This window comes from Lygodium microphyllum, chromosome 17 (assembly GCF_053477565.2).
Source record: "Lygodium microphyllum isolate KBCC chromosome 17, Lygodium_microphyllum_v1.1.10, whole genome shotgun sequence".
NCBI classification, from domain to species: domain Eukaryota; kingdom Viridiplantae; phylum Streptophyta; class Polypodiopsida; order Schizaeales; family Lygodiaceae; genus Lygodium; species Lygodium microphyllum.
This window is the reverse complement of record NC_141151.1, coordinates 100339411-100366372: the sequence shown is the minus strand read 5'-3', so window position 1 is coordinate 100366372 and position 26962 is coordinate 100339411. Positions and strand designations below refer to the sequence as shown.

The 26962-nt window shown below is 38.4% G+C and overlaps 1 protein-coding gene across 5 annotated transcripts in view; it reads left to right on the top strand.

Annotated features, from left to right (window-relative positions):
- LOC148022189 (tRNA synthetase class II (D, K and N) family protein) overlaps window positions 1-17126 on the top strand; it is a 48511-nt gene extending 31385 nt beyond the window's left edge. The window contains exons 6-16 of one of the 5 annotated variants that reach the window (XM_087697827.1): window positions 1478-1569; window positions 1703-1823; window positions 1915-2037; window positions 2139-2334; window positions 13839-14026; window positions 14225-14296; window positions 14382-14480; window positions 14556-14636; window positions 14710-14767; window positions 16042-16096; window positions 16674-16807. In XM_087697827.1, coding sequence (XP_087553953.1) covers window positions 1478-1569; window positions 1703-1823; window positions 1915-2037; window positions 2139-2334; window positions 13839-14026; window positions 14225-14296; window positions 14382-14480; window positions 14556-14636; window positions 14710-14767; window positions 16042-16049 — 1038 coding nt within the window. In that variant the 3' untranslated portion in view covers window positions 16050-16096; window positions 16674-16807. Of the gene's footprint in view, window positions 1-1477; window positions 1570-1702; window positions 1824-1914; window positions 2038-2138; window positions 2335-13838; window positions 14027-14224; window positions 14297-14381; window positions 14481-14555; window positions 14637-14709; window positions 14768-16041; window positions 16097-16673 lie in introns of all 5 variants that reach the window. The other 4 variants (XM_087697826.1, XM_087697830.1, XM_087697829.1 and 1 more) reach the window with 4 other exon arrangements.
- The last annotated feature ends 9836 nt before the right edge of the window (window positions 17127-26962 follow it).

The following is a 26962-nucleotide window of genomic DNA, read 5'->3' as shown; positions in this document are numbered from 1 at the left end:
ACAATGCACATATACTTTGGAGCAAGCCATGGAGTTGGCTTATGATCTATGAGAGGTGAGATAAGTGAAGGAAGGTTGGACAGCCTAACCAATGCATTATTGCAAAGGCGAGATTGCAAGCACAGAAGTAGTGGGGGAGGTTCTTCCAAGTAGGTGTTTGCTTGCGATGAGATGCGGCAAGAGCAACAACCTAGAGCTTTGGTCAAGGATATGTCTTTTTTGCATAGGCACCTAGGGGAGGTGAGGAAACAGTGGCATGTGGATGACATGAGATTGGAGATGTTGCAACATGGCTTTACTTATATTGATATTCTCTTGATGGATTTTTTTGGAGTTGTAATCAGATTGTACAAGGGAAATTGATGTTTCCCTAGATATGGGTGTGGAGTGGAGTTTTGGTCAACACCATGTTGATATTGCAGTTGAGCAAATCACAAGTGCAGTCAGCAGATTTATCTCAATCGGCAGATTGATCATGGATTGTTTGATGATGTGGTGACACACATTAAATGGTGGCTGATGATTGCATTAATCATGGCTGTTGATCGTGATGATCTGGTGGATCATCGATCATGGAGATCAGTAAATTGGTCATTTGCAAACACATCCTCTGCATCATGGTGATCATGGCTGGTAGCGCAGCAGCAAAACATCCTGGTGATAATGCCTGGTAGTGCAGTAGAAAAGACCCTTATCGGTGAGCTGGAGTATCATAGATCAAGGCAGACTGGAGTGTTTGTGGCTCGATTGTGGTTGAAGACAGTTCGAAGTTGGTTTGTGCCAGATTGTGACTGGCATAGAAGAGGCAGCTTCGAAGAATAGAAGTGAAGAGTGCTGTTCTAGCCCATGCCTTTTACAAATCTATGTCTGCTGTAATGTAAGATTCGAGGATCTCTTCTGCCTTTTGGATTCTCTTTTCTTGAGTTGTGCAATTAGGGCCGAGTGTCTTACTAGTCTCATTACTCCATTGATTTGTAAAGAGTCCCGCCAGGAATATCTTGTATCTAATAAAGGCATCTGCCTAGTGCAGGATGTTTCCACTGATGGAAGGATTTAATCTTCTCCACAAGTGAGGATTTTGCCTTTGGGTATTCATTATCAGGTGGTTTAAAGACAAATAAGAATTCAATCTCAGCATTTTGAAATGGCGCCTGCACTCAGGAGAAAAAATTTTGTGGTTGGACATTGCTAAAGATCAGGCAGGTTTTTCCGAAGTATGTATTTAGATGTATTGTATGCCTCTGCATGCATGTTTGCACACAGTATGTATGCATGCTGCATTAATGAATGTAAGTATACATGAACCTTGGTTTTCCTTTCTCCTCCCCTTTTTCTCACGTCTCCAGATAGTTTGATTGGATGGCATCTAGGTTTAGTCATGACCATCTAGGTAGGAGCCTAGTATTCAAGTGTTTTTCATTGTGCATGCAAGCATATTCTTTGGCAAGTCTGATTTTTGCTCTACTTTTTCTTGAAGCCAGGAGAGTTTTATGCCTTGCCTCAAAGTCCTCAGCTTTTCAAGCAGATGCTCATGGTGTCGGGATTTGATAGATACTATCAAATAGCAAGGTTCATTGTTCCCTTAATCTTGGAAAGTTCTGAAGGCACACTTGATACTGGAAAAAATGCTAATTCCATTGCTCTGCAATCATGTTGTTAGTCAGGGCAAGGAAGTAAGGTTGTGAATTTGTTCTTTGAGCAGGTGCTTTCGTGATGAGGATCTGAGAGCAGACAGACAGCCAGAATTCACACAGTTAGACATGGAATTGGCTTTCACTCCTCTTGAAGACATGCTTAAACTGAATGAAGATCTCATTAGACATGTATGCCTTATTGCAGGCCCAGTCATTATAATCCTATTGGAGACTTTCTATTTCACTAAATTTTTAAGCTGCAGCTTTCTGCCATTCTCAGGTATTCCATACAGTCAGTGGAATAGACCTGCCAAATCCTTTCCCTCAGCTTACCTACAAGGAGGCTATGGACCGATTTGGCTCGGATAAACCAGATTTGCGATTTGATCTTGAACTTGCAGATGTGAGCTATCCTTTATAGTTTCCATGAAAGCATTCTTACATTCTGTCTCGGCAATTTGAGTTTGTGTTTGTCTTAAAATAGATATTGATTGTGATTTGCAGGTGTCTAGCATCTTTGAAGGATCAAGTTTTCAATTGTTTTCAAGTGCAGTTGCTTCAGGTGGGGTAGTGAAAGCTCTAACTGTGCCCAATGCAAGTGAAAAGTTTTCTACATCAAGGCTTAAAAAGGGGGACACATACCAACAAGCACTGAAGTCTGGTGCAAAGGGTCTTCCTTACTTAAAGGTATCAGTTGGAGGTGAGGAATAGTAATTCTTGCCTTGGAATACACATTTTCTGAAGTGAATATTGAGAATTTAGTACATACATTAAGTTTTACATGTTTGGCACAGTCCAAAGGGATTCAAATATTGTTTTAAAAAAGAAGAAGAAGAAGTTTGAATTAATGTATGGAAATATTGTTTTTCCATTGGCTATCCTATTTGCTCGTATGGAAATGACAGTCCTCTCTGAGAAGGTTTTAGTAAAGGGTGCTCGCAATGTTTCTATACCATTAGCTATCAGTAAGTTTAAGGGACATACATAATGTTGGAAGGTGATCATTCTGTTTGATTTTCCTCTTTCCTTATGGTTTGAAATTACTATTACCCACGCAACATCAATATTTGGAGTGCTGAGTTATTCTGAGATACTGTTGGATTAATCTAATTTTCTAGCTTTTACTGTCCCAGCCTGCCTTCTGGAGCAACCTCTCTTCTGTATATGCTTTTTGTTGGACACTTTACTTTTTATTTACGGGTTCTTTTCCTGTTGATCTGGGTTCTGATGACATTCGAGTGTACTAGTCTTCCACATCTTTACGTGCTTGAGAACTTGGCTTCATAACTATGTTTAGGCCTTGAACTGGGAGTTGACTGACCATAGATAATAGAGAGGGTTGGTATGGCCTATTGGACAATGCGGACAATAGCTTTCCAAATTCGCCACATCGAAAGTATGCATCAATAAAAGATTTGCCATTTCCCAAATTACCTTGGAATCTTTTGCAGAGTTTTCACTAATTTTATCCTATAAAATAGAAGAGTTATTGGCATTATCCAACAGGGACTGTGGACAAATAATTATACCCTGAGAGGCTGGTAACATAGCACAAATCCAGTGCAGTTGGAAGATCCAATATTTTACTCACACTGCACATGCATGTCTCAAGTGGGCTAGTAACCCTTAGGCATCACCCAGAGCAGTACATGTACCTTTGGAAATCATGAAATACTGGAGCTGCCCGAGATAACTTAATTCTATTTTCAAAATCTTTTAGCAGCATGACTACAGTCTGCATATTAGATTGTCTCACTGTATGAAAGTTAACAGCCAAGAATGCAAAGAGCCAAATCTCAAGGACAAGCCAGCGGAACTATTGAGGGTCCCAGCCAAAGTCAATGAGATCAACTTAGCTACTGAAGGTGATAAACCTAGACTTGTCTTCATTGCCAACGACGTCATAGAGGACATTGGAGACTAATCTTGACAAGAGTTCAAAGATGTGTTCGCCTGGTCACTGGAGGAACTTAAGGGAATAGACCATTGCAATCCATAATATTCCTATGGTAGCTGATGCAATCCTAGTTAAGCAAAACCATTTGCAATAAACCCAAAACATGCCAATGCAGTTAAGGAGGAAATCAACAACCTCCTAAATGCTTTGGGGACTTTTGACCACCAAAGATTGGGATTAGAGCATCTTGACATTTTCTGTAGAGCATCTTGACATTTTCTGTCTAAGTATAGAAGCAGGTTCCAACCTTGAGTGGTGACTAGGAAGCTTTTCCAAGAAGGTACGGAGAAGGAGCTTTGTATGAAAAAAAAAAGGAAGTTCTAAAAGAGACTAGTATAAAAGTTAGGAGGAGAAGCTAGCTTAGGTGGAGGAAGCTACCTTGGAGGAATCGTGCTGAAGCTTTTATGGACAATTCATCCACATTCTTTCTTTTCAGTTTTGCTTGGAGGAATCCAAATTTCATGTGGCTCCCACAAAACTATTGAGACCAAGAAAGTTGGGCTTGTAATTGTTTTTAACATAATACAGAAATTTAGTGAAAGTCCAAAATGTGCCTGATCTTACTAACAATGTGCAAGAGAATGTGGCATCGACTTAAAACATGTCACTTAAATAGATAAAGCTTCTTTGAAGTGTTTTGAAGGAGTCTTCCTTTTCTCTGAGCGAACTTTTTCGAGCAAGATAAGGAAACCGAGTAGCACGTGGCAAAGCACATAAGGTAGAGTAGGGCTTGTTGGCCATTCTTTTGCCATTGCTTTTGCATATACATGAAACACACTTCTAGTAGCAGAGCAAGAAAAAAAAAACGCCTTTCATGATTGTCAATATTTATATTTAATTCTCAATTTCTATAGAAATCTAAGAACAAGCAAAAAATAGCTATCCCACACCAATTCACAAACCAAGTTAACCCCATAAAATTTCATAATTATAACAAGAAATGATTAGCACTATAGTAACTCGTACCATCAGGCTCTCTTCCATGACAACCGTAACGGCTATATTAACCAAGAAAAACATGCAACATGATTATGCCAATGTGTGCCATTAGGTCTCTTGAACCTTGCTATGGTGGGCATAACATCGCCAAATTTCTCTCAGTTGGAGGGAGCCACATAATAACTATTTTCACAAATAAATATTGGAGAAAATCATCATATGGACTCAAACATGTATTCTTAAGTTTCTACACTATTTTTCTTTGATTGGCTAGTGAGGATACAACACCAAGGAAAGAGTGTCATTGGTCAAGATGCACATGTAGCACTAAGACTCAAAAGCTCTAATCCTCAAAATGTTTGGATGGATTACAAAATACAAAAATGAGCAAGGATCCCAAAACAGGAAGCCCTTTGAAGTATTAAAATGCTACAATTCTCTTAATGTATTAAGCAAATGACATAGATTTGAATGAAATATATCCCACATTGTCTACAACCCATCATGTCCAATAGCTTCGTTCCTTGTCATGGAAAACCCACATTTTTAAGCTCCTCCATTGAAAAATGTATATTAAAGAGTAGAGATTTACTTTGATTTAAGAACCTAGGCAAGTGCTCTAGAAAGGCATCTGCATGACTATGATAAGCTTGATCCATATCTAGAGAAAACTTAACTATGTTTGGTGAGGAGCAAACAACATTGGAAAATCTTCTTCTAATGTATGCTCAACACCATCACGATTTTCAGCTTCTGAGATTAGTTCATGTGCCCTCTTTTTCCTACCATATTGAAGAAGTAGCTTAAGAGCAATTTGCTTCCTTCACCTTATGTAGGCGAATTTGAATTCAAGCTCCCTATATTGAGCAACATTCATGCACTTCCAAATAACTTTGGTTTCTTGCAAAACTCTATTAGCAATAGATCACTAGGAGACTCCAACAAGCACCCCTACTAGAATCATGATTTCTAGTAACCAAGTCAATAGTTTTTCTTTTGACAGCAATATATCTCTTTTCATAATCTAGAGCCACATCAACCACAACAACTTGTAGTCCCAAGTTTCTATAAGAGAGACTAAACTTTTTAGATCAACCCATAGTTATTTAGGCCTCTTTGAGAGATAAATGAGAACAATGAGCTTAAATAAGGGATGTACTTAAACCTTCTATTACAGTTAATCATAGAGAGGGTAAGAAAAATGCCAAAATGATTAAAATAAAAGATAGAGACAAAATTCTCAACCTCTAATATAAACTCATTCATTACTATTAATCAAGATAGATTAAGCAAAATGGAAAATGATCAGATATAGAAGATTGAGATACTATTCTTAGACTTTAACATTGCGCTACTATCTCTAACATGGAACCTAGCTCAAAGCTAATGCACATGCTTATATAGCATTTCTTGCAATTGAATTAAATGATAATGGTGTTGATATATGGGCCAAGGCAATCGAAGGGTACCATCTACCCCTTAAAAATATGGGCCAAGGAGGTTGCGCCAGTGTAGTCTATTTAGGGCATGATTTGTGTCAAGTAGTAATGAAGTTTGGTCTTTTAGCATCCCTTCTATGTGCCCTCATGCCTCCGTGCTTACGCTATTCTGACTATCCATGAAGCATTATAACAAGGAGTGCCCTAGGTGGCTGTCCTTGAGCTACCTAAAGCTTCATTGCTTATGCAGTGACCCACATCCCCTCGTGGACATAAATTGTCTCATTATTTGCCCTCTTAGCACTCAACCCTTGCCAACTAGTTGATCAATCATTCACATCCACCAGCTTTCCTACCATGCTTGGCACCTTGCCAACCACTACCATCACCTTGATCAACCACGTAGCCTATCATCCTATCTCTCTCCATGTCTTTCCTAATGTTGACACTTTTTGATTTGACAAACGTCATCATCGTCTATTACAATTCATCAACATTCTTCCTTAATCTTCTCTTACCCTTCTGCGCCCTGGATCGACCCCTAGGTTCTCACCAAAGTTTGTATCTAATCTTATTGTGGTGGCTGCCTCGTCCTTAGGAATAAACAACCCATCGCTTGCACCTACTCCATATGTTATTGTAAATTTCTACAAGAATGTAGTTTACGATTTCCGCAACTCCTATGGTAGCATTTGAGGTTGTAGCTCTAGCAACAGCTATCAAAGACCAGAGCTCAAAGAGGAATTTGACACTTCTCTCTCTCTCTCTCTCTTTAAAATAAGAACACACATGTATATGTTGTCTTGTGCTAGCTTATAGCTATAACTCATGGGAGGTATACAGAATTTTGGCTTTGATCGAAGCCAGAGATCCTCAAATCAAGCTTTAAGGGCTCCAAACTAATGTTAGGGCATAAACATTGATCATAACATGGGAACCAGCAACAAACATATAGCTTCGTTGTGAAAGCAAACATTATTTCCATGGAAATGGTTGGATTGAGAGAGCACGTATTGGCATGACTTTGTAATGCCCAAATGGTGCTAATTATGTGTGGCACATAAGGAAGTTTTACGATTTGACGGATTTGACAACTCTCTCCCTCTCCCTCTCTCTTTGGAGGCTGCGTCGATGCGGCCTCATATATATATATATATATATATATATATATATATATATATATATATATATATATATATATAGAGAGAGAGAGAGAGAGAGAGAGAGAGAGAGAGAGAGAGAGAGAGAGAGAGAGTGTGTGTGTGTGCGTGTGTGTGATCTCTGTAGAGGCCTCATATTATAATTAATTCTTATGGTATAATTAGTAAAATCCTCATGTTATAGTTAATCCAGCAATCACCCTTTGTGTGCACACACACACACACACACACACACACACACACACACACACACATATATATATATATATATATATATATATATATATATATATATAGAGAGAGAGAGAGAGAGAGAGAGAGAGAGAGAGAGAGAGAGAGAGAGAGAGAGAGAGAACGTATCAGTGTGTGTGATCTCTCTATAGAGGCCTCAAGTTATAATTAATCCTCATCGTATAATTAGTAAAATCCTCATGTTATAATTAATTTGACAATCACCCTTTGGGACTTTGTTGAGCAGCATTATGGGACGATGTAGATGAGGGCAAAGGTGGCCCCTAAAGCATTGGTGAGAAGAATCTAGAAGGCACATGGGCACCCTAGATGTGGGCTCACGTATAGCACCCATAGACAACACTTGAATAGCTTCACCACGTATAGATTGCTTGCCAGTCTTGCACTTGATCTCTTTCTCACCATCCTTAACATCATTGGCATGCATACAAGCCATCATTAATCCATCGATTCACTTATATTGATCCGTTTTAATATTAGCTCCTGTTGTAGGATTGCACCAATGTCTGATCAACTCACTTATATTAATTTATTTCAGGAGACTCCTGTGCATTCGGTGTACTGACCGGGGTAATATCTCTCGGAGTGGTATCCATAGGGGTGCCACCTGCTGAGGCTGCGAGTAACTGGAGTAGACGTCCCCACAGGTGTGACAAATCCCTGAGGTGATGCAACTCCAACTGAACGATGAGACAGAGACACCGTGTCCATGCCTTCACAGCATCCACCTGAGCCTGAGCCACGTTCCTTGGAAGGGCCACGAGAGCGAGGAGTTGCACCTGTATCCCATGTCGACCGCGGGCTCACTACATCCGTATCTCTGCAGCATCCCCCTGACCCCGAAGCACTCCCTCCCTTTGGCCCAAGTCTGGAGCGTCGAGCTCGCTTGCTCGAAGCTGAAGTATCCGATCGCGCTGAAGTAGATCTACTAGAGCGCCTTGACGAAGACCAAGACAGCTCCTGGTCTGCCATATCTCTGAATCTCGTGATCTGGTCTGGAGACTTGTGTGTGAAGATATCCTGTAACTCCTTATCGCTCATCCCTCGACTCATCCTGAAAATTATTAGCTCATGTTGCAAGATTGCAAATTGGGCTAGAGAGACGCAACGATGCGACCTCCATAAGACACATTTTCTCACATGCCTCTTATGTACCAAACACCTCAGCGGCCTCCATGGAACCCCTGTAATGCATGGTCTTGCCATCAAGCATTTGCAAGCCCTCACAAAAAGACATAAAGAGAAAACCCAAGTTTATATGTCCTATGGGAGGTCGTGCCAGCGTGGCCTCTGTGGGCTCACTCCAACCATGTGAGCCAAAAGTTTTTCTCAAGCTATGGATGTGCCTCAAATAGACATACAAGAGGCTATTTGAGCCAAATTAACCATGGAAAGAAGTTATTGACTCAGTGATTTGCTTAAATTTGAAGAGAGGGTTGATATTCCCACCATCTCTTTGATTTTGAAAAATGTGGGCTTGCAAAATGCCTCTTACAAGGCAAATGAGTCAAGAGACACTGCCTTTAGAAAAACCAACCACTAGGAAACCATCAAATGCATTGTATGTTGACTTTGGGTCTGTCCACAATGCCAAAGGTTTTTACTAAGTTGGATAATGAATCAAATTTTCATTTGCAATTAAGACTAGGGTTGAATCTTCATTGTAAATTGAAGGTTTTGTTGTGGAAACATATCATTGGAAAAGTTTTCATTTGCAATTAAGACTAGGATTCATTCTTCATTGTAAATTGAAATTTTTGTTGTGAACATGTATTGTTGGCTACCTTCAAGACTTTATATGTAATCATTGTCACCCATTTATTTTGATCCAAAGACCTCTTTTGAATAAACATTAGATTTTCTTTGAAATTTTGCCTATATGTAATCATTGTCACCCATTTATTTTGATCCAAAGACCTCTTTTGAATAAACATTAGATTTTCTTTGAAATTTTGCCTAAGAGATCATACAAAGACACTTGCTTGAATTCACACACTCTTACTTGTTGACATTGTCTTTGTAAGTAAGATAGCTTTACTTGCTAACTTGTTCAAGCTATGCTATTGGAAGAGAGGCCAATCTTTAGACTTCAATTGTGGTTGGTTTTAATCTCAAATATTTTAGGTTGAGTTGTTTAGTTATTGGGTGAAAGCATGGTTCGGTGGTACCAAAAAGCATTGTATTGACACTACTTTTAGTAGTTGGTTTTCACTATTTTATGTATAGTGGATGTATTGCTCATAAATATACTTAGTACTTTTCAAAACTTTTATTGTATTTAAGTACTTTTCACATATTTGGTTTTCTTTCTTGGACTTTCCTTTGCAATTTTTGAGCATCAAAATAATATTTTGTGAACCACCAAAATAGTGGAAATTTGGTACCACCTAACCATGCTTTCACACTATTATATAAAAATTGCTCTTACACAAAAAGAAAGAGATAATAATTTGCATGCATGTGGGTGTATGCTTTTATGTACATATAATAACAACTTTTCTAATTGTAGTCCATCCATTCTAGAACCGTAAAGAGTAACCTTATGAAGCTAGAGTATTACTTCAACTAATCACATATCATCACTTTCACAATGTGTAACCTTGTATGAGGGTAGTTTCATATTTGAGTGCTTCCAACCATCTTTGCTTGTGAGTTAAAGTGGAGGATTTGTTTAGTAAGATTGTATTTTGGAATATGGTTAATGCAATGGTAGAAATAAGGTTTCATGGCGTATGAGGCCCAAGCAAACTAGATTGTTGTTTGTACTCGTGTTTGTATCGTGTACTTTAGAGGAGTGAATAAGGTAATGCTAGAGAAAGAAAGCTAGGTTTTTCATTGGAAGTAAAGCATGGTGTTGTATATATGTATATGTATTATACCCTCTTCACAAGAAGAACATAAGCCTTTGTATTTTAGATGCAAAATGCATTGTTTGAGAATGCAAACGTTGAGCATGCATGAGCTCAGAGAAGTTTTGGAATGTAGGATATAAAATATAGGGTGAAATTCTTGCTTTAGAGACATTCCTAGCCTAGTGGAGTATCAAAGCTTATCATTGGGAATCATGGTTTTTTATGTAAAGTGAATCTAGTGGCTTTGTGCTAAAGAAAAACCTTGTTGAAGCTAAGCACAATTGCATGAGAGCTAGTGTTGGCTACAATGACCAATCAACTCTGTTTGTTGCAACAGGAGCACACATGTTATTTAACAAAATTGGTAGTAAGGGAGACTAGTGCAAATGGTACTAAGATTGAGTAGGGGAAGCTAGCAAAGCTTTTGGAATATACTGCACCATTGTCCAATGATTAAAGAATGGAGAAGTTTCCGGACTATGCCAAGTGGGCAGAAAGTGTTACCTTCAAAGGTTTGGTAACTCTATTAGAACTTGAGAATAGGTGTAGGTATCATTTCATCCACACTCTGTTGTTCCTTGGTCAGCTGGAAACTAGATATTTTCAAGATGTCAACAAAGGGCCCTTGTGGTGGATTGGATTTAGTGAATAGAATGAGACTTGGTGGAAATCTATAGGACATGTGGGTTCATTTCAATCATGTGCTGGCCAACAATTTCTATCCATGTTTATAATCCTTACATTTAGGAGCTTCTCCCAATAGCAACATGTGAATTCCTAGTGGAGGACAAATGAAACCAGCCTTCCTTCTTGGAATGGGTGGTGATAACCTGATTCAAGACTTAATTACAACAATAAATAAATAAATACACATAAAATGAAATACACACTTTACCATAACATTCTTGGATAGTAGACACCCTGTTGGCTCCAAAATTGGCGCCCCTTGCGGTATTTCTTTAGCTTTCATTCAATTGGAAGGAGTACAACTTGAGATTCTTCAATCTCCTCCTGCTAACCAATTGCTCTTACTGTCATAAATGACCAGCAAGCCTTTTGGGTCATTTGCCCCTTGATTCACCCAGGACTTCCTTTTCCAATTTGACCCTTGGCTGGCCAAATGCTACCCCAAATCAATTCGGGATGGTCTGGCTCCTGAAATCCCTTGGTAATCTTCAATTATCAGCTGCTGATTTCAGTCCCTTGAGCTTTCAATCTCTGGCACAGATCCCAAGGTGGTTGCTAAACCCTAATTTCTGCTGTAAATTAAGGTTTACTGCAGAAATTACAGATCAGCCCACCAAAAATGGCTGAGATCTTCTCCGAATGATTGAGAATGGCTGAGCATAGGCTGAAGGAGATGAGAGAATGTTGTAGAGAGAGAAAATTCTGAGATTTGTCGCGAAGAACTGATCAAAATCAGTTGCTGCCCTGCTGTACCAGCTCCAAACGGATGCACCAACAACAATAGGAGCTTCAGAGACTGTGATCTTCAGGAGAAAGTGCATCAGTAGTAATTGTCGGCTTCCCAAGGTCAAGAATATGCAATCTCCATCACCAAAATGGTCTCCAATGGCTGGGAAATGGCCCCAAAAGTTGGCAGCAACAGTCCAACACCTCTTTCCAACAGTTGCAAAATGAAAAAACGAGATTTCCCTCTCCCTTTAGCCCTATTTAGCCTTTCCCCCACTTGCACGGGAAAGTTTTGCCAAGTGACAGCTTTCTTAATCCATTTTCAGCAATTTCCAGCCATTTAATTAATTTTCAGAACTAATTAATTCTGAAAATTAATTCAGCCCTTAATCCATGCCCAAAAAATTGACCTTGCCCATTCAAAAATTAATTGGCCAGGCCATTTGCAACCCAAAGTGGTCCCATGCATTAATTGACCCTTGGACAAGCATTAATCCATTAATTAATGCCTAGTCCCTAGTGTCACCACTGACACTTAATGGTCAATTAATGGTCCTAGGGGCAAACTGACACCGGAATTCACCTAGAATCTAACAAATGTAACTTGTTATAACTTTTGCCTTTGACACCCATCTTTTTCATAGGGTCCTTCAGCCTTCAACTGTGAAAAAGTAGCTTGCACCTCACATGTGCAACACATGTGCATCTTTTAATTTCACATTTGATTAATCCTTTAATCAAATGTCAATTAAATATAAGCAAAGCATCAAATTTTCACGTCCTCGTGACAACAAATGTGCTCAAATTGCATTTTGGAGTTTGATAAACAATGTGGTGGAAAAGGAAGGTTTTTAGAAGCTTGAGTTTCTAAGATTCATGGTCAATGAGGTGCAAGTAGTTTAGATCATTGTTCAAATGGTTTACTTTGGAGGGGCAAAGAACAAAGTGCTAGAGAAAGAGAGAAGTTGCATGTTTCATTTGGAGTAGAGCATGGTCATGCATACATGGAGGTATATCAAACCTTCTTCACTGGAAGATCATAAACACTTGTGTCAAAAATGAAAAAATGCATCATCTGAGAGTGTCGATGCCATATGCAAGTAGGAGCTTAGAAAGTTCTGGATCATAGGGCATGCACTTGACAATCGAATCCACACTTTGGAGACATGGTTAGCATGGAGGGACAACATAGAATTTCATTGGGGGTCAGGATTTGTTGCCCAAGATGAGTCTAGTATTTTTGTGCCACATACAAAACTTGCTCAGGTAAAGCATGCTAGCATGAGGGATTTTGTTAGATGCAACGAGCATCTAACTTTGTTTGAAGTGTCAAGGACTGCAAAATGTCCCTAGCATTGTTGCAAAGCGTGAGGTATAATACATACTTGAAAGGAAATAGGTTTGACACTGGCCCAAGGATGCAAGACATGGCAAACATATTTTATGCTCAACCTGCTTCTTCTACCTCTAAAAAGTGGCTAGTGGATTTGGCCAATGCTTCAATGGAGGAAATGGGTGTGGGCTCCCCTGAGATGCAACATACAATTGTGGGTTTGCGTAGTGTTTGCAAAAAGTGTTCAAAGCAAGTGCATCCCTTAGTGGTTTTGGATGAGGACAAACACATATCGAAAGTGGATAAGCATAACGTTGTGCAGTGCGCTTCATCATCAACAGGGAATTGTCTCGCCATTAAGAATACAAAGGTGCCAAAAAGAGTGTGGGGAATTGGTAGAACCAAACCTAGTATTAAGATAACATGTTTTGGCAAACTCCCGATCAGATTGGATGATATGAACATTATATATATTATATATACAATAATAATGTGAACGATGATTGTGGGATTGAGGGGTCCATTTGGTTTTGCATTACCTCGAACACACACTCATGGGTGGTCAATGAAAGTTGTGTTATGGGACCACCAAGCCCAGCACCAAGGGTGCGGCCAGTGGGCTAAGGGTACCGTTTGGCTTTCATTGGATATAATGTTACTTCAGAATAATGCAATGTGTCACTCAAACTATGGGAGTGAATGTGATGTTGTGCTAATGGAGGGACTATGTATTTGTGCTAGAGGTGGTGATTTGCCAGGTTTTACTCGGTTTTTATTTTGTGCTCAGAATGCTTGCTCGAAAAAAGGGATTCCTCTTTTGAAGTATTAAATCCGAACCCCCAAATTGTTTTGCTCACAGGAGATCTCGAGGGTGTTCCAGCTCTAATATCAGGCTTAGAAGGTGGGAAGAAAGAGGACCTGTTGCAAAGGTGCTCTGCTCAAGCAGGGGACCTTGTTCTATTTGCTGTAGGCCAACTGTCAGCAGTTAATAAGACTCTCGGCTCTTTGCGAAAGTTTATGGCTGAGCAAATGAGCCTTATTGATGAGGTGCATATACTGCATTGCATGCAGAATAACGACTTTCGGTATAATAACATGTGGATTATGCACTGCATGGCTAAATGGCTTTTTTGCAATCTATTATTATGACTTCTAAATTATGGTGACAGAAAGTCATGGCCGCACTATGATTGTACAATCTTATCTAGCATGGAGCTTACAGGACTGTTGTGTTTTTGTAAACAGTCCATACATTCTATTTTATGGATCACAGACTTCCCCATGTTTGAATGGAATGATTCACAGCAGCGTCTAGAGGTAAACCTGGATTTTCCCAGGGTTTAATTGTTCTTGCAGAAAAAAAGCGTTTCTGGGTACTGATGAAAGCGATATCTATGGTCAGGCCTTGCATCATCCATTTACTGCACCACATCCAGATGACATGGAAGACTTGAAAACTGCTCGTGCACTGGCATATGATATGGTGTATGATGGTGTTGAGGTAAACAAGAATTATCTGAAAGCACAAGCAGGTTGAACATGATTCACACAACCTAACAGTTGTGATTGTAAGCAGATTGGTGGTGGTAGTTTGAGAATTTATCGAAGAGAAATTCAGCAGAAGGTGCTTGAAGTCATTGGTATCACTCCAGAGAAGGTGAGCTGCACAGTGTTCTGTTCTATAGAGTGACGTAAGATTTGTATTTACGACTGCAAATCTGTCCTTGCAGGCTGAGAAGAAATTTGGTTACCTATTGGAAGCTCTTGATCTTGGTGCTCCACCACATGGTAACTTCATTTTCTTGTCACCAATGGTAGCAGCTGGCTCCACTATTCACACCTTTTAGATGCATTGCACTATGTCTCATTAAAGTACAAATGATTCTCAATTTACAAGCTTCTTAAGTAGTACTAAGGGTATGCATAATGTATGCTAAGGAGCGATCAAAGCTCTATAGAAGCAAATCCATAGAAAATTAGAGATGCTAAAAACCTATGGTAGTTGCATGACTAAGAACAATAGTAGGGTTATATCTTCACCTCAAAAGCGACACTTCTGCCCCCCTCACCTTATACATGGATTGTGCTAAGTGTGCACATTTTTTACATACTGTGCGTCTGACAGGCTATGCATAATGTTACTTCAGCCTTCAGGGCTCGTGAATGATAAGTGCATTCTCATCTGAACATAGTTCACGTGGAGTATAGTGGTAGACTCTTCATGGTGCATCAAAGGCTTTTGGAAGCAAATTGGTAGGAAGCAATATTTTTGAGACTGATTGATTAGTTGCATGGCCAAGAACAAAGATAGGAAGGCTTATGCTCAATATCATGTCTTCAAAACTGCTGTTAACAGAGAAGCTATATAAGATCAGTAACACTTTTCTTGTTTTCCTTGCAAAGCTTTGTTTTGGAGGTTTCGGTAAATACAATTAAGGTAAGCTGGAGCTTAGCTACCCCTGGTTCATGGGGTAACTTGATTATACTAGTTGTTTAAGAGATGAAAGGAAACCCAGAGCTTAGCCACCCATGGCTGGACTCCTGGGGTGACTCACTGAATGTGCCTCAATTTTATATTGGAGACGCCCTTTAACAGTTCAAATGAAAAACACCTATAAAGATGATGGACATGAACCAATAAAAAGACCTTACTTTCCAGCTGTCTGGAGCTTGATCAATCAAATTCAAGTTTTTATGTTCTACAGATGGCAGCACACAAAGTCTCAAGTCACCACTTCCAAACTTCTCACTAGTCCAAAAGAAGTATGCTTTCATAGGTTTATAATCTTCATTCGTGTGATTGATATTATGAAGTGCCAGATTTGCTACTATATGGGCACTGCCTGTCAGCAAAGCTGTAGAGTTATGTTTGATGTTGAGAGAACCCGGTCAAGCTTCCAAGGCCATGTTATAAGTAGTCATTTGATGGTCTTTTGTTGCATGAAGGACAGGTGAAAATAATCAATGTTGACAAGGGGAGGAAGTGTGTTTGTGTAGATGTGATTTTACTGGTGAATGAGTGAAGAAAGGTTTAATCAAAGAACATTTTTGTTTGACTCCAGATTACTGATGACTAAAGGAAGTAGAGAATCGGATTCATCAATAGTGAATGACAATGTAATTTCCATTCTAATCTATGCCATGTGACACTGATAACTTAGTTCGCACTTCCCATGTTCTATGTGAGTTTGTGGTCTCTGGAAATCAGGCTGTTGATCAGCCAGCCGACTCAAAGGAGAATTGTCAATACTTGGGAAGTTCTGCAGATGATAAACTCTTGACAAACAGTAATAGGCAAATACTAACAGCAAACAGGTTTTAGGCACATGCACCTGTTTAAGTCATAGCTCTACATGTGGATGGACTGCTGTTTGTCACTTGCTTTTCAACCCAAGTCCCATAGCTACGTCTAGAATGAAGATTATTCAGATCAAAACAGAAGCTGCATTCAAATGATTACACATTATAGGAAGTAGTCTTATTCTCACACTTATGAAGGGGTAATTGCGTCTTGCAAGGTGAAATGTAGTTTTCCAATTAAATCAGTTTATACTTTATGATTTACGTAAAGCTGAAGTGCATCATGAGTATGTAAGCACACCGGATATCAACAAATAAGGTGAGTATTGGAAGGTTTCTCTTTTTCAAGCTCTTGAATAGTGCCGGGAGGGCTAACCACTTCTGGTTAATGCAGGTGGAATTGCATTCGGGCTTGATAGATTGGTGATGCTTCTAGCTGGCGAAAGGTCTATAAGGGATGTAATTGCATTTCCCAAAACGACATCAGCACAATGTGCTCTCACAGGAGCACCATCTGCAGTTGATGCACAGCAGCTGCAAGAACTGTCACTTCTGTCAACTGTGAAATGAACCAAAATGGTTGTAGATTCTTTTCTTGAAATAATAAGTTTTTGTGGGGATAAGATTAAAAGGGAAATTCATCCCATCCCCCTTTACACTTTGTCTCTTGTATGTGGTTTGGCCTTTTTCACAGATAGTATTGAGAGCATCGATGAATGTGTGGTCTTCTCATGAATTTTGGCCTGCTAGATCTGATCTATTTTGCATCTCCTTGGTCTTGACTTGTGACAGCAAATAAGCAAGATCAAATATTTATGAAGTCTATAATTGTTGCTTGAAAAGAGCAACTGTGCAGTAGACCTTCAGTGATTCTCGCATGATGTTGATGATATTCTGCCCCCATGTAATAGTAGTGCTGAAGGGATGTAAAAGCTATTTACAGCTGCTAAACGTTGGCCTTACGATGATAGCCCAGAGACCTAGCAGAGAAGTTAATGTCTCATGGTAAAATTATTCCTGAATTCTTAAGGGTTGATAGATGCCAAGAAATATGTAAGACCCCCCAAAAATATTTACAATCTAGGTAACAACTTGGGCCATCTCAAAGCCAGTGTACCCCACTAGGTTTGATAATTAGCTACAGTATATCATATTTGACAAAGTAATTGAACAACTCAATGTTACATACTTGCGTTTAAACAAAGCAATAATTTATTTATTGCATGTGGTTCAGCCTTGTTGATTCTAGTTTTTATCATCCACAGTATTCTAATATTGGAACTTAATCAACAAAAGGATTCCAATGGAGGGTGAACTATTAGACATCATCTTCATTCTAATATTGGAAGGGCAATACTAATTAAAGGTGTGTTTTCAAGCAATGTAGATTTAAAGATGGCAATAAGTTGTGATAATGATCATTAGGGAATCTTATTAGTGCACTAAACTTGAAGCATCTTGAAAATTTTGATGTCAAACTGGAATTTGCAAACGAAAGAAAAGCCTAATCTTAGGAATCACATTACAATAACATGCAGTGATGTGAATAATAGTGTAAGAGGTAGCCATGAGGTATCTACTACATTGAGTGAAGCACCAAGAGGGAGTTTGATAAATAGGAGTGCTAATCAAGATATCCATACATATTACAAAGGACAGAGGACTCTTAGCAAATTGAAGGTTTGAGAGTCTGCAAATGAATAGCAATAGAGAGTTCACTGAAACAAAGAGTTGGTGGCAGGGCCATAAGTTTCTTGAGAAACTTGCAAAGCACTCTAATGAGTAGTAATGAAGGTAGATAAGCTCATATATTAAGTGAAAAGTGATTGAAGCATGAAATTGGTGGTTATGGGCATCACCAAAATTTTGCTCATGTTTTCCAGCCTTGTCTAACAAAAAGTTGACATATCAAACTAAAATTGTTAAATTGATAATGATCGTTAGAGAGGTGGTTATTGAGTGAGGATTCTTAAACCAGGTGTACACTCAAAGTAAGAAAGTTTTGTATTAAATGATCTATAAGGAAGTGCACTAAATATTGGGGCAAAATAATGGTTGCAAGAAATAAGGAAAGAGACTTGAATATAAAATTTGAATGTTTACTAGGAAACCTTTAAAGAGGATAATCATGGAGATTGTAAATGTAAATTGAAGAAGACGATGGAGATTGTGAATGTGCAATTGAAGAAGAGGATGGAATGCATTTCTTCTAGCCATCTTGATTGTTGCTTGGGGTTCAGCCCAAGGGCAAGTGAAAATTAGGGTTCAAAATGGTAGAGGAAGGGTGGTTGTATAACCTTAAAGAAAGCATGTTTAGAAAGCCTTACAAAGTGCCATTATGAAGGTAAGATGTTTCCCTTTTAAGACGTAATAGATGGGTTAAATTAGGACTTGGGAGTCCTAATTTACATGAGAGCACATCTTGATCCTTCTTGTCTTCCCACCTTGGCATTCACCTTCCACATATCTAAAGCTGTTCTTCTTTGTGATTCTAGTTTAGCAACTTCCACACACAGTCAATTGTGATTGATCATTTGCAGGTGCACTTGTAGACCTCTTGAATAGTAGCTACTTTGACTATTGTCTCATTGATGATGGTTTGAGTTTTCCATTCCTTGTGTGCTCCTCTTTTTCAAAAGCCCATAGTTATCCAAGAAAGTGCAAGCTATGATCATATGTGGTGTGAAAATACACATTTTTTATAAACATTAAATATTAAATGTAAATAAAAAGTCCAAGGAATCAACATATAACTAGTAGAGTTTGTTTCCCCACATCGAAATTACAAGGAATATTATCCAATTGTTTGTGGAGTTCAAGTTACTGATGGATGAAGTAGGGTAAACATACAACTAACGAAGAGAGATTTGATTTGAGACAACTCTTTAACTTTGCATTATCGTTAGGATGAACTATAGTTAAACACTCTTCTCGAAGCACCAATCATGCATTTGAAAGCTTTCTAATCATGTTGCTAAGAGATAATTACATTTGTCTTGCAACATCATGTGTAAGCTCTCAACACTTCTTCCTCTTACAAATCTAGTCCTTGTCTTCATGCGCCTCTAGCAAAAATTATTTTTCATAAAAATCAATGATTAATCATGCTACAATTGTGCTATAAAAAGTACACTTTGATTAGTTGATTGATGTTAGAGTTTTCTAAATATGAGCTAAAATAAAGTTAAAAAAATACATCAATCTCACGATATTGTAACAACTAAAATTTTAATAGATACAATCCATCAAAAATTAAAAAATAATTTCCTAAGATATTGGTACATTTGAGTCATAAATACATTTGAGATAAATTATGTAGATAAGAGATTGTAAGTATTAGTGGAATATCCACCGATTGCTACTTGGGTTGGCCTCATGAAATGAACTTACCTTGTTCACATCCATTACGATATATACAAGAAATGTCACAAAAACTTGAGCTATACTATGACAAAGTAAGGGAAAAGAAGCATAATTAATAAAGGTTCTAGCTTATAATAGTATACAATACTTACCTTACTTTAAGGTCAACTTCCCATTCATGTGAGTAGGGGTGGGATTGTGTGTGTGGCTATATGTTTAATGAAACTTTTCCCTCAAAAAATTGAATAATAAAGGATTATTGAATTGTTAATAAATTATCCTAAAGATAGCCTCTAATGGAAAAGAAAACATTGAGCCAAATACTTAGGCTAGATCAAATCAATTATCAATCATTAATCAAAATAAAAAATGAACCAGAGTGGTAAAAAATTACAAATTATAATCAAACTCAATCGTTTGGGAAAAAAAGTGTATTCTACACATTGAGAACACATATAAACTAAATTGTCATTGAAATAGATATTAGTATACAAAAACACTGTCCCTAGGGATATATATATTTTTGGGTTAGTAAGCAAATGGTCAAGTTATTACCTGCACAGCCATACAAAAGAAGAAGGTTAGAACCTTGCAATTAATATATATTTTAGGGGTCATCATGGGACATAGTTGTCATCTTGGTCACAGATACTAAGACCCAAGAAAACCCTAACCTAAAGGACAAAGTAAATCTAATTAAAAATGATTTATCGAGACTCATCCAATTGATTTATCCCATAACAATTAGATAACACAAGCCTTAGACACCTAGTTAGGTTATACTATTTAGGTGTAAATAAAAGAAAAGAAATAATACATATTTTTTCTTTTTAAGCCATAGAAGTGTGTGTGTATGTGTGCATGCGTGTGTCCATGCATTTTTCCATTAGCCCAAGTACTATTTCTAATGAAACCCATTAACTTATAACTATTCTCTTCAAAAAGGAAATTAGATCACAAAACTTACATGGTGCAATGTGATTCATACATGACTATGAATATGGGTGTTTCATGTCCTCAATACATGTGTTGTCATTATTAGCAATCAAAGCAAAGATTTACAAGTCAAGTACCAATGTATTATAAGCAAAGCTACTTGGACTAGCAATGCATACTATATCACTACTATGCGTATCAAATATTAAGAGACATCCTAGTAGTATATCTTGTACATCTTGGCTAATTGTAAGACATTAGTGTTATTGCCAACTTACTCTGATTGAGGTCATTAATCAATCAACAATGGTCTATGTTCCTGATTTTGGAAACAAACTAAGAACTAACTAGCCTATTAGTTGAATCCTCCACAAGTTTACTAATGAACCATTTATAAGTCATTGTAGGATAAAGTCAAATTCTTATGTTCCATCGATTGTAAATTGACATGCAATATCAATGAAAGCATATCAATTCAAAAATTTCACTTGAAGATGGTAATAATATACTCACAAAGTAGTCATAGTGTCTTTCATTTTTCTAGTTGCTCATCAAAGGCAATAGAGGTTGACATGATATGATGTTGACAAGCTTATGTTTCCACATACTAGATTATGTAGATGTAACCATTGACTCAATAGAAACCACATGGAAGTCAAAGCTATAGGCAATTGGATGACCTCATCCAAAACATAATTTCTTCTTATGAGAATTACAATGACAACATATACAAATGCATGTGCTTGATGAGTGATATGAAACTATCGGATTGTGTTTGTTAGGGTTACCCAATACCACATGAATTTTAGCTTCAAGTAATAAGTGAATCATAATGCTTTAGCTCTTTATTATAGTGGATGGACATAGCATGGCTTTCCTTTCGGGGAAAAAGGGTTTGTATTTTTAGATGAAAAGAGGAATCAAATGACAAGGGAAGTGAATTGTAGGCCAAAAGACATCATGGGGAGTTTAGATCCTTACATGTTCGTTGATGTTGTTAATCTCACCATCAAAACTTGGTGAGGAATCATTAATAACCTTAGGGAGTCAATGCACTCATAGGCTTAAAACTCATCATTATGCACTCATCTTGATGCTCAGAGGATTGTTTACTACACAAATAACAATCCTCTGAGAGTATGTATCATAGTTGGACAACCAACTCACGAGGTATTGAAGCTATTCATAGTGCCATTATCACTGGGCATGTACATCAAGTTCATAGGTCAATAAAAATGGATATAATAGGACTAAGAGGTGCATGTACTGTCATTAGTTCATGCTTCAGGGGTCATGTATACTTTAGCTAGATGCAATTGCCGAAGTAAAGTTTATGAGCTTCTTTAAGTAAGTAGAGTTTTAAGTCGGCAATGTTAATAATATATATTTAAGAGTAGACAACCTTTATTTGAGAAGTATGCTTGTCATTATACTTTGTCCTTTTAGTCTAGCATGTACTTAATAGCATACATAGATGAACAAGTATGGCCAATGAAAATAATTAAACTTCCCATTCATTATGGTTCATTACATACTGACACCGGCACACATGCTAGTACCATTCATCCAACAAATTCATGGCATAGAAGAGATTTTGCAATATGTTTGGCTAACTTGTTTTAACAAGTAGGATATATAGGAAAATAAGGGGAAAATACTAGTCACATTGATGGTATTTAAGGTGTAAGAGGGTTAGGTCAATTATGCATGCATTAATCAAGAAACTCTCTCTTCACCTTCCTCGCATTCATGGCTTACTTCCTCTTCTTTCTCTTTTCCTCTCTCTCTTTTTGTCTTTCTCTCTCTTCTTCTAATATTTCTCTCTCCTTGATCGCTCTCTTTTTCTCTCTTCTACACTGTTAGGTTCTCTTCATTGCAATTGGTATAAGAGCGAGACCATCCTCCATCACAGGTCTGAACTCCTAAAGCCTTTTGAATGTGTACTAGATCTCTCGATTGAATCATATGGTCTATTTCCTAATTGGAATCTAGTTCTGTCTAAATAATCAAAACTCCTTCCACTAACACTATGGCTTGATTTGGAGCCTGGTGGCTTACTATCAGCTCAGTTTGATAGATCACTTTGTGTCCTGATCGAGATCTTGGCCTTTCACCAAATTTTTTGGGAGAACCGCATTCTATCATCAAGACTCGAAGTTAGTAGTTCCAATTCCCTTTCTTTAATAAGAATTCTATCAATGAGATTTTCTTTGCTATGTCCCATTTCATCAAAAGCAACTCCATTCATTTGACTAGTCGCATCAGCTTCCTGTTTAACATAGCTCAGTAAACAAGGACCCTAATTTCTTACTTTAATCTTGACTCTTCTAGCATCTTTGGCATTTCAACACCACGGTGTTCCAACTCAAAATCCATCTTCCGCCAGTCTTTTCCTTGTTTTTCCAACAAAACTTCACAGGGCTTTGCATTGCCAAAATCATTAATTTTAGGCCTACGCTTGACAACAGCTTTAGTTGCAACCTCAGGAGTGTCGGGCCGGCTAGAATGACTACTTGACGGACTACTGTCCCACTCTTCGGTAGCAGTCGGTAAATCAGGAAACCCTACTTTACACATGTACATCAGGATAGGCTTACCATTGAAAGACTACAGGAGTCAAGGAGTACTAGAGATGGTAGCCTTCTTGGAGTTTGCATAGAAGCTTTGGACATATTTGGAGGAAAACCACCAAACTTAGCAAGTCATTTTTCATTCTCAAGCCATTTTGAAGGTATTTATGTCAAAGAGAGTGATACAAGAGTTAGAGAGGGCTTTGGTTACAATTGCTTTTTGTAAAAGATGTATTCTTCTTCCTTCTCTCAAGCTAGGTTGAAGCTTTCATGGTGAAATCTTGGTTCGACCCCTTCCTTGGCTCTCCCATAACCCATCTCTCAAAGTACTTGGAAGTGCCATGGCACTATGCCTGCGGGTTCCAAACAGTCCCCAAGACCTGCACGACTAAATTGGGCCCTCTTTAGGAGCCATGGAGCTTAAAACAAGCCCTTCTTGAGCTAAATCAAGCCCTCCATTGAACCTTGAGCAGGGATCTCCACCCCTTCTTGAGTTCTCAAAGCTTCTAAAACCCTAACCATGGCTGTCTTGGACAATAGCTCATTCTGAACAAAACCTTGAGCTCATGAGAGGGATTTTGGTATATTTTGCCCCTGGGAGTCAACGATAAGGACATTAAAATAATCTTCCAAGAAATTAGCGCACTCACCCTCTTGAAGATCATGGATAGCCACGACCACTTTTGAAGCTTCAAATCCCTTCAAGAAGCATTGATTATTGAATCTTGAAGCCCTTTCATAGTAGTTTATGGCTGCAATGGATCAACATTGCAAAGTTTGATGCTTGTTATCCCTCAAGAGGCTATTAGGAATCACAAATTGGGGGATTCTGGCTCTATACCTTCTTTCTTTTTGTTGAGCATCTCTCAAAGTGCTTGCATCTTGGACATTCCTATTCCTTAAGTCTTGGATTTTGGCTCTATACCTTCTTTCTCTTTGTCTTGGACATTCCTATTCCTTGAGTCTTGTATAGCTGGGCACTTTAGCACTATTGAGGATTCAATCTTCCTTATGGACTCTTCATCAAGTAACCGAAGTGTACTACTATGGAGCATTACAACTATGGTATACATGGGAGTGCATGATAGGTGTTTTGATGCTAATTGGTCTATGAATGTGGTATACTTATGCCTCAGAGATTCTATCATAATTGCAAAGGATATTGATGCATTAACTTTTTTTGGCAATGACACCTATGGTGGCACTCATATGCTCATACTGACATTGAGATGTCTATGAACTTGACAATAGTACTCATAGTGGTATGCCTATGCCGATGTCTATGTTGGCAATTATATGCTCCTGTTTGGCAATGATGCTCATGTTGGTCATGAGATGATCATGTTTGATAAGGTTATGCTCTTTTTGGAAATGAATTTGGCCATGGTGGCAATGGTTTGGATCATATTGGTAGTGCCACAATGATTTACAGGACAACTTCCAACACATAATAGGCTTATACATGCTACTGTAGACTTCTATAGGTGTTTGCAAATGTATTTGTGGTTTGGGGAAGTATTTATAGGTCCCCCAGGGTTCTCATAGGTCTCCCAAAGGTCCTCATTCAGTTTGCTAACTTGGGTAGACCCTACAAGGTATTTACTTTTCAGAACATGCCTCTCACACTTGCAAACAGGGTGCTGGACTACATAGTTAAGCCACACATTTCTTATTACAAAATTTTCTCTAAAATACCTATTATTACATGCCTATATTTGTTGCATAGAGGGGATCGATACCTTCGAACAGAATCAGAAAGCTATCCAACTGGAGCTCCCATTGGAGAGTTACATCCACTTTTGTGTGTAGTGGTCTTGTGGGACAACAGGCTGCAATCCCCTTTTGTCCCATCCACAAAAAGTTGCTCATAGAAAATTTTGAAAATTTAGTGATAAATATTTCTATATCACCTTGTAGAGGGTTCTCTCCCCTTCGATTTGAATCAAAAAGTCCCTCAATCGGAGCTCCCTAGCCTAAGTTATCTCATATTTTGTGATTAGGGGTCTATGTGGACTACACCTTCAATGGCCGGGGACAAGGGTAAAAGAAATATTAGTGACCAAGAATGTAGAGCCTTGCTCCACACTTTATGGTGGCTTGATGCAAGGGATTCAAAAAGGCATAAGGACTTGATGGATAAAATGCACCAAGCATGCTCTACCCTTGATCAGTTTGTTGCTAATGCTGGTATCTTGAATAGAAGTATCCTACTAAAGCAAGGGATGGATTATTATAGCTATGGGCAATGGCATGATCCATATAATCATTAGTATGCTTATGGTTATGCTTCATATACCTTGGATTGGTATCAAGTTGATGTATATCACGGGCAACATGGCCATACTAGGTAAAATGCATATGATGGATAGCATGGCTCAAACGAGTAGCATGCTCATGGCTATGGTTATAAGGGTTCATATACCTTGGACCAGCATCAAGTTGATGGATGCGCTTATTATGGGAAGCCCTCTTAGGATGTACACCATTCTTCTTTCTTGGAGCCACATCCACATGAGTTTGGGTAGCATGCTCCTGATGGGGTCAGCCCATGTTATGGTGAACACTTTGATTGTTGCAAGTGTAGGCGACAAAGATGAGGAAGAGCAAGAAGATGAGAAAGAAAAACAAGAGATTAACATAATAGATCTTGATGATCTTGAAGAGTAGGTTGTAGATCAAGATGCAGAATCACATGGATCTCTTGAAGCTGAAAGTGAATATATTAAGGATGACTTTAGTGGTTATTTCCAGTAACCGCACCATGACCCTATGGATAGTATGCATCATTCCATACCCAACCACCAAGGCTTACAAAGAGAGGAGCTTAATGCCTATGCATATGATGTGGATACCGCCCTTGATGTGGATGTAAGTGAAGAAGAAGATGATAACATCATGCTTCCTTATGACCTAGGAGATTATGGAACTGACCATGAAAATGATTACCCATTTGATCTGGGTGGCGGGGAGTTTATGGATGATGATAGTTTGCCCATACTTGATAGCCATTATGTTGGGATGCCTTTTGATCCAGGTGAGGATGGCACTCATGATGACTTTTATGATGGCATTCCCTTTGATCCAAGTGGGTACTATGGGTAATTAGGATGTCACAAAGTAGGGGGTAGCTTGCCCATTTTGGCCCTATTTGGACTGCAAAGATTGCCTCTAGAAAACAAGCTATTTTGAACTAGTTTTGGTCCTAAAAAAAATTCAGCCCGACCCCACCTATACCGGCTGAAAGTATCTTTGCGATCTCTGCATTGACACCTCAACTATCCTATTCGGAGCTTCCCATCCAAAGTTATGACCATTTTTCTATCACAGTCCTATTTTGGACAACATGCTATCTCCTTCATCTAGGGCCCTGGTTAACATGAAATGGTGGAACATCTCTTGTGTGGGCCCCCTCCCCTCTTTATGATGCCCATACTACCTATGCCTCTATATGCCCCATTTCACATGGTACTCAAACCCCCCTCCTTTGCTTATTTCCCTTGTATTATTGCACAAAGTAGTACTCTACTGCCCCTTGCCCCCAATTCTTCTTTTGTTTTTGGGGATAAAAACTCTTTGAGTGGGGATGGATTTTAATGAGTGGAATATACAGGAAAATAAGAGAAAAATACAAGTCACCCTGATGGTATTTAAGGTGTAAGAGGGTTAGGTCAGTTATGCATGCATTAATTAAGAGTGTGATACTAGTTTCCTAAATTTGGACTTTAAAAAATAAAAGAATTAGGCTTTAAGCCTTAAACCATTGTTTCCATTCATAGATTGTGTGGAGATTTCTAGTTTGACAAATTACTACTTG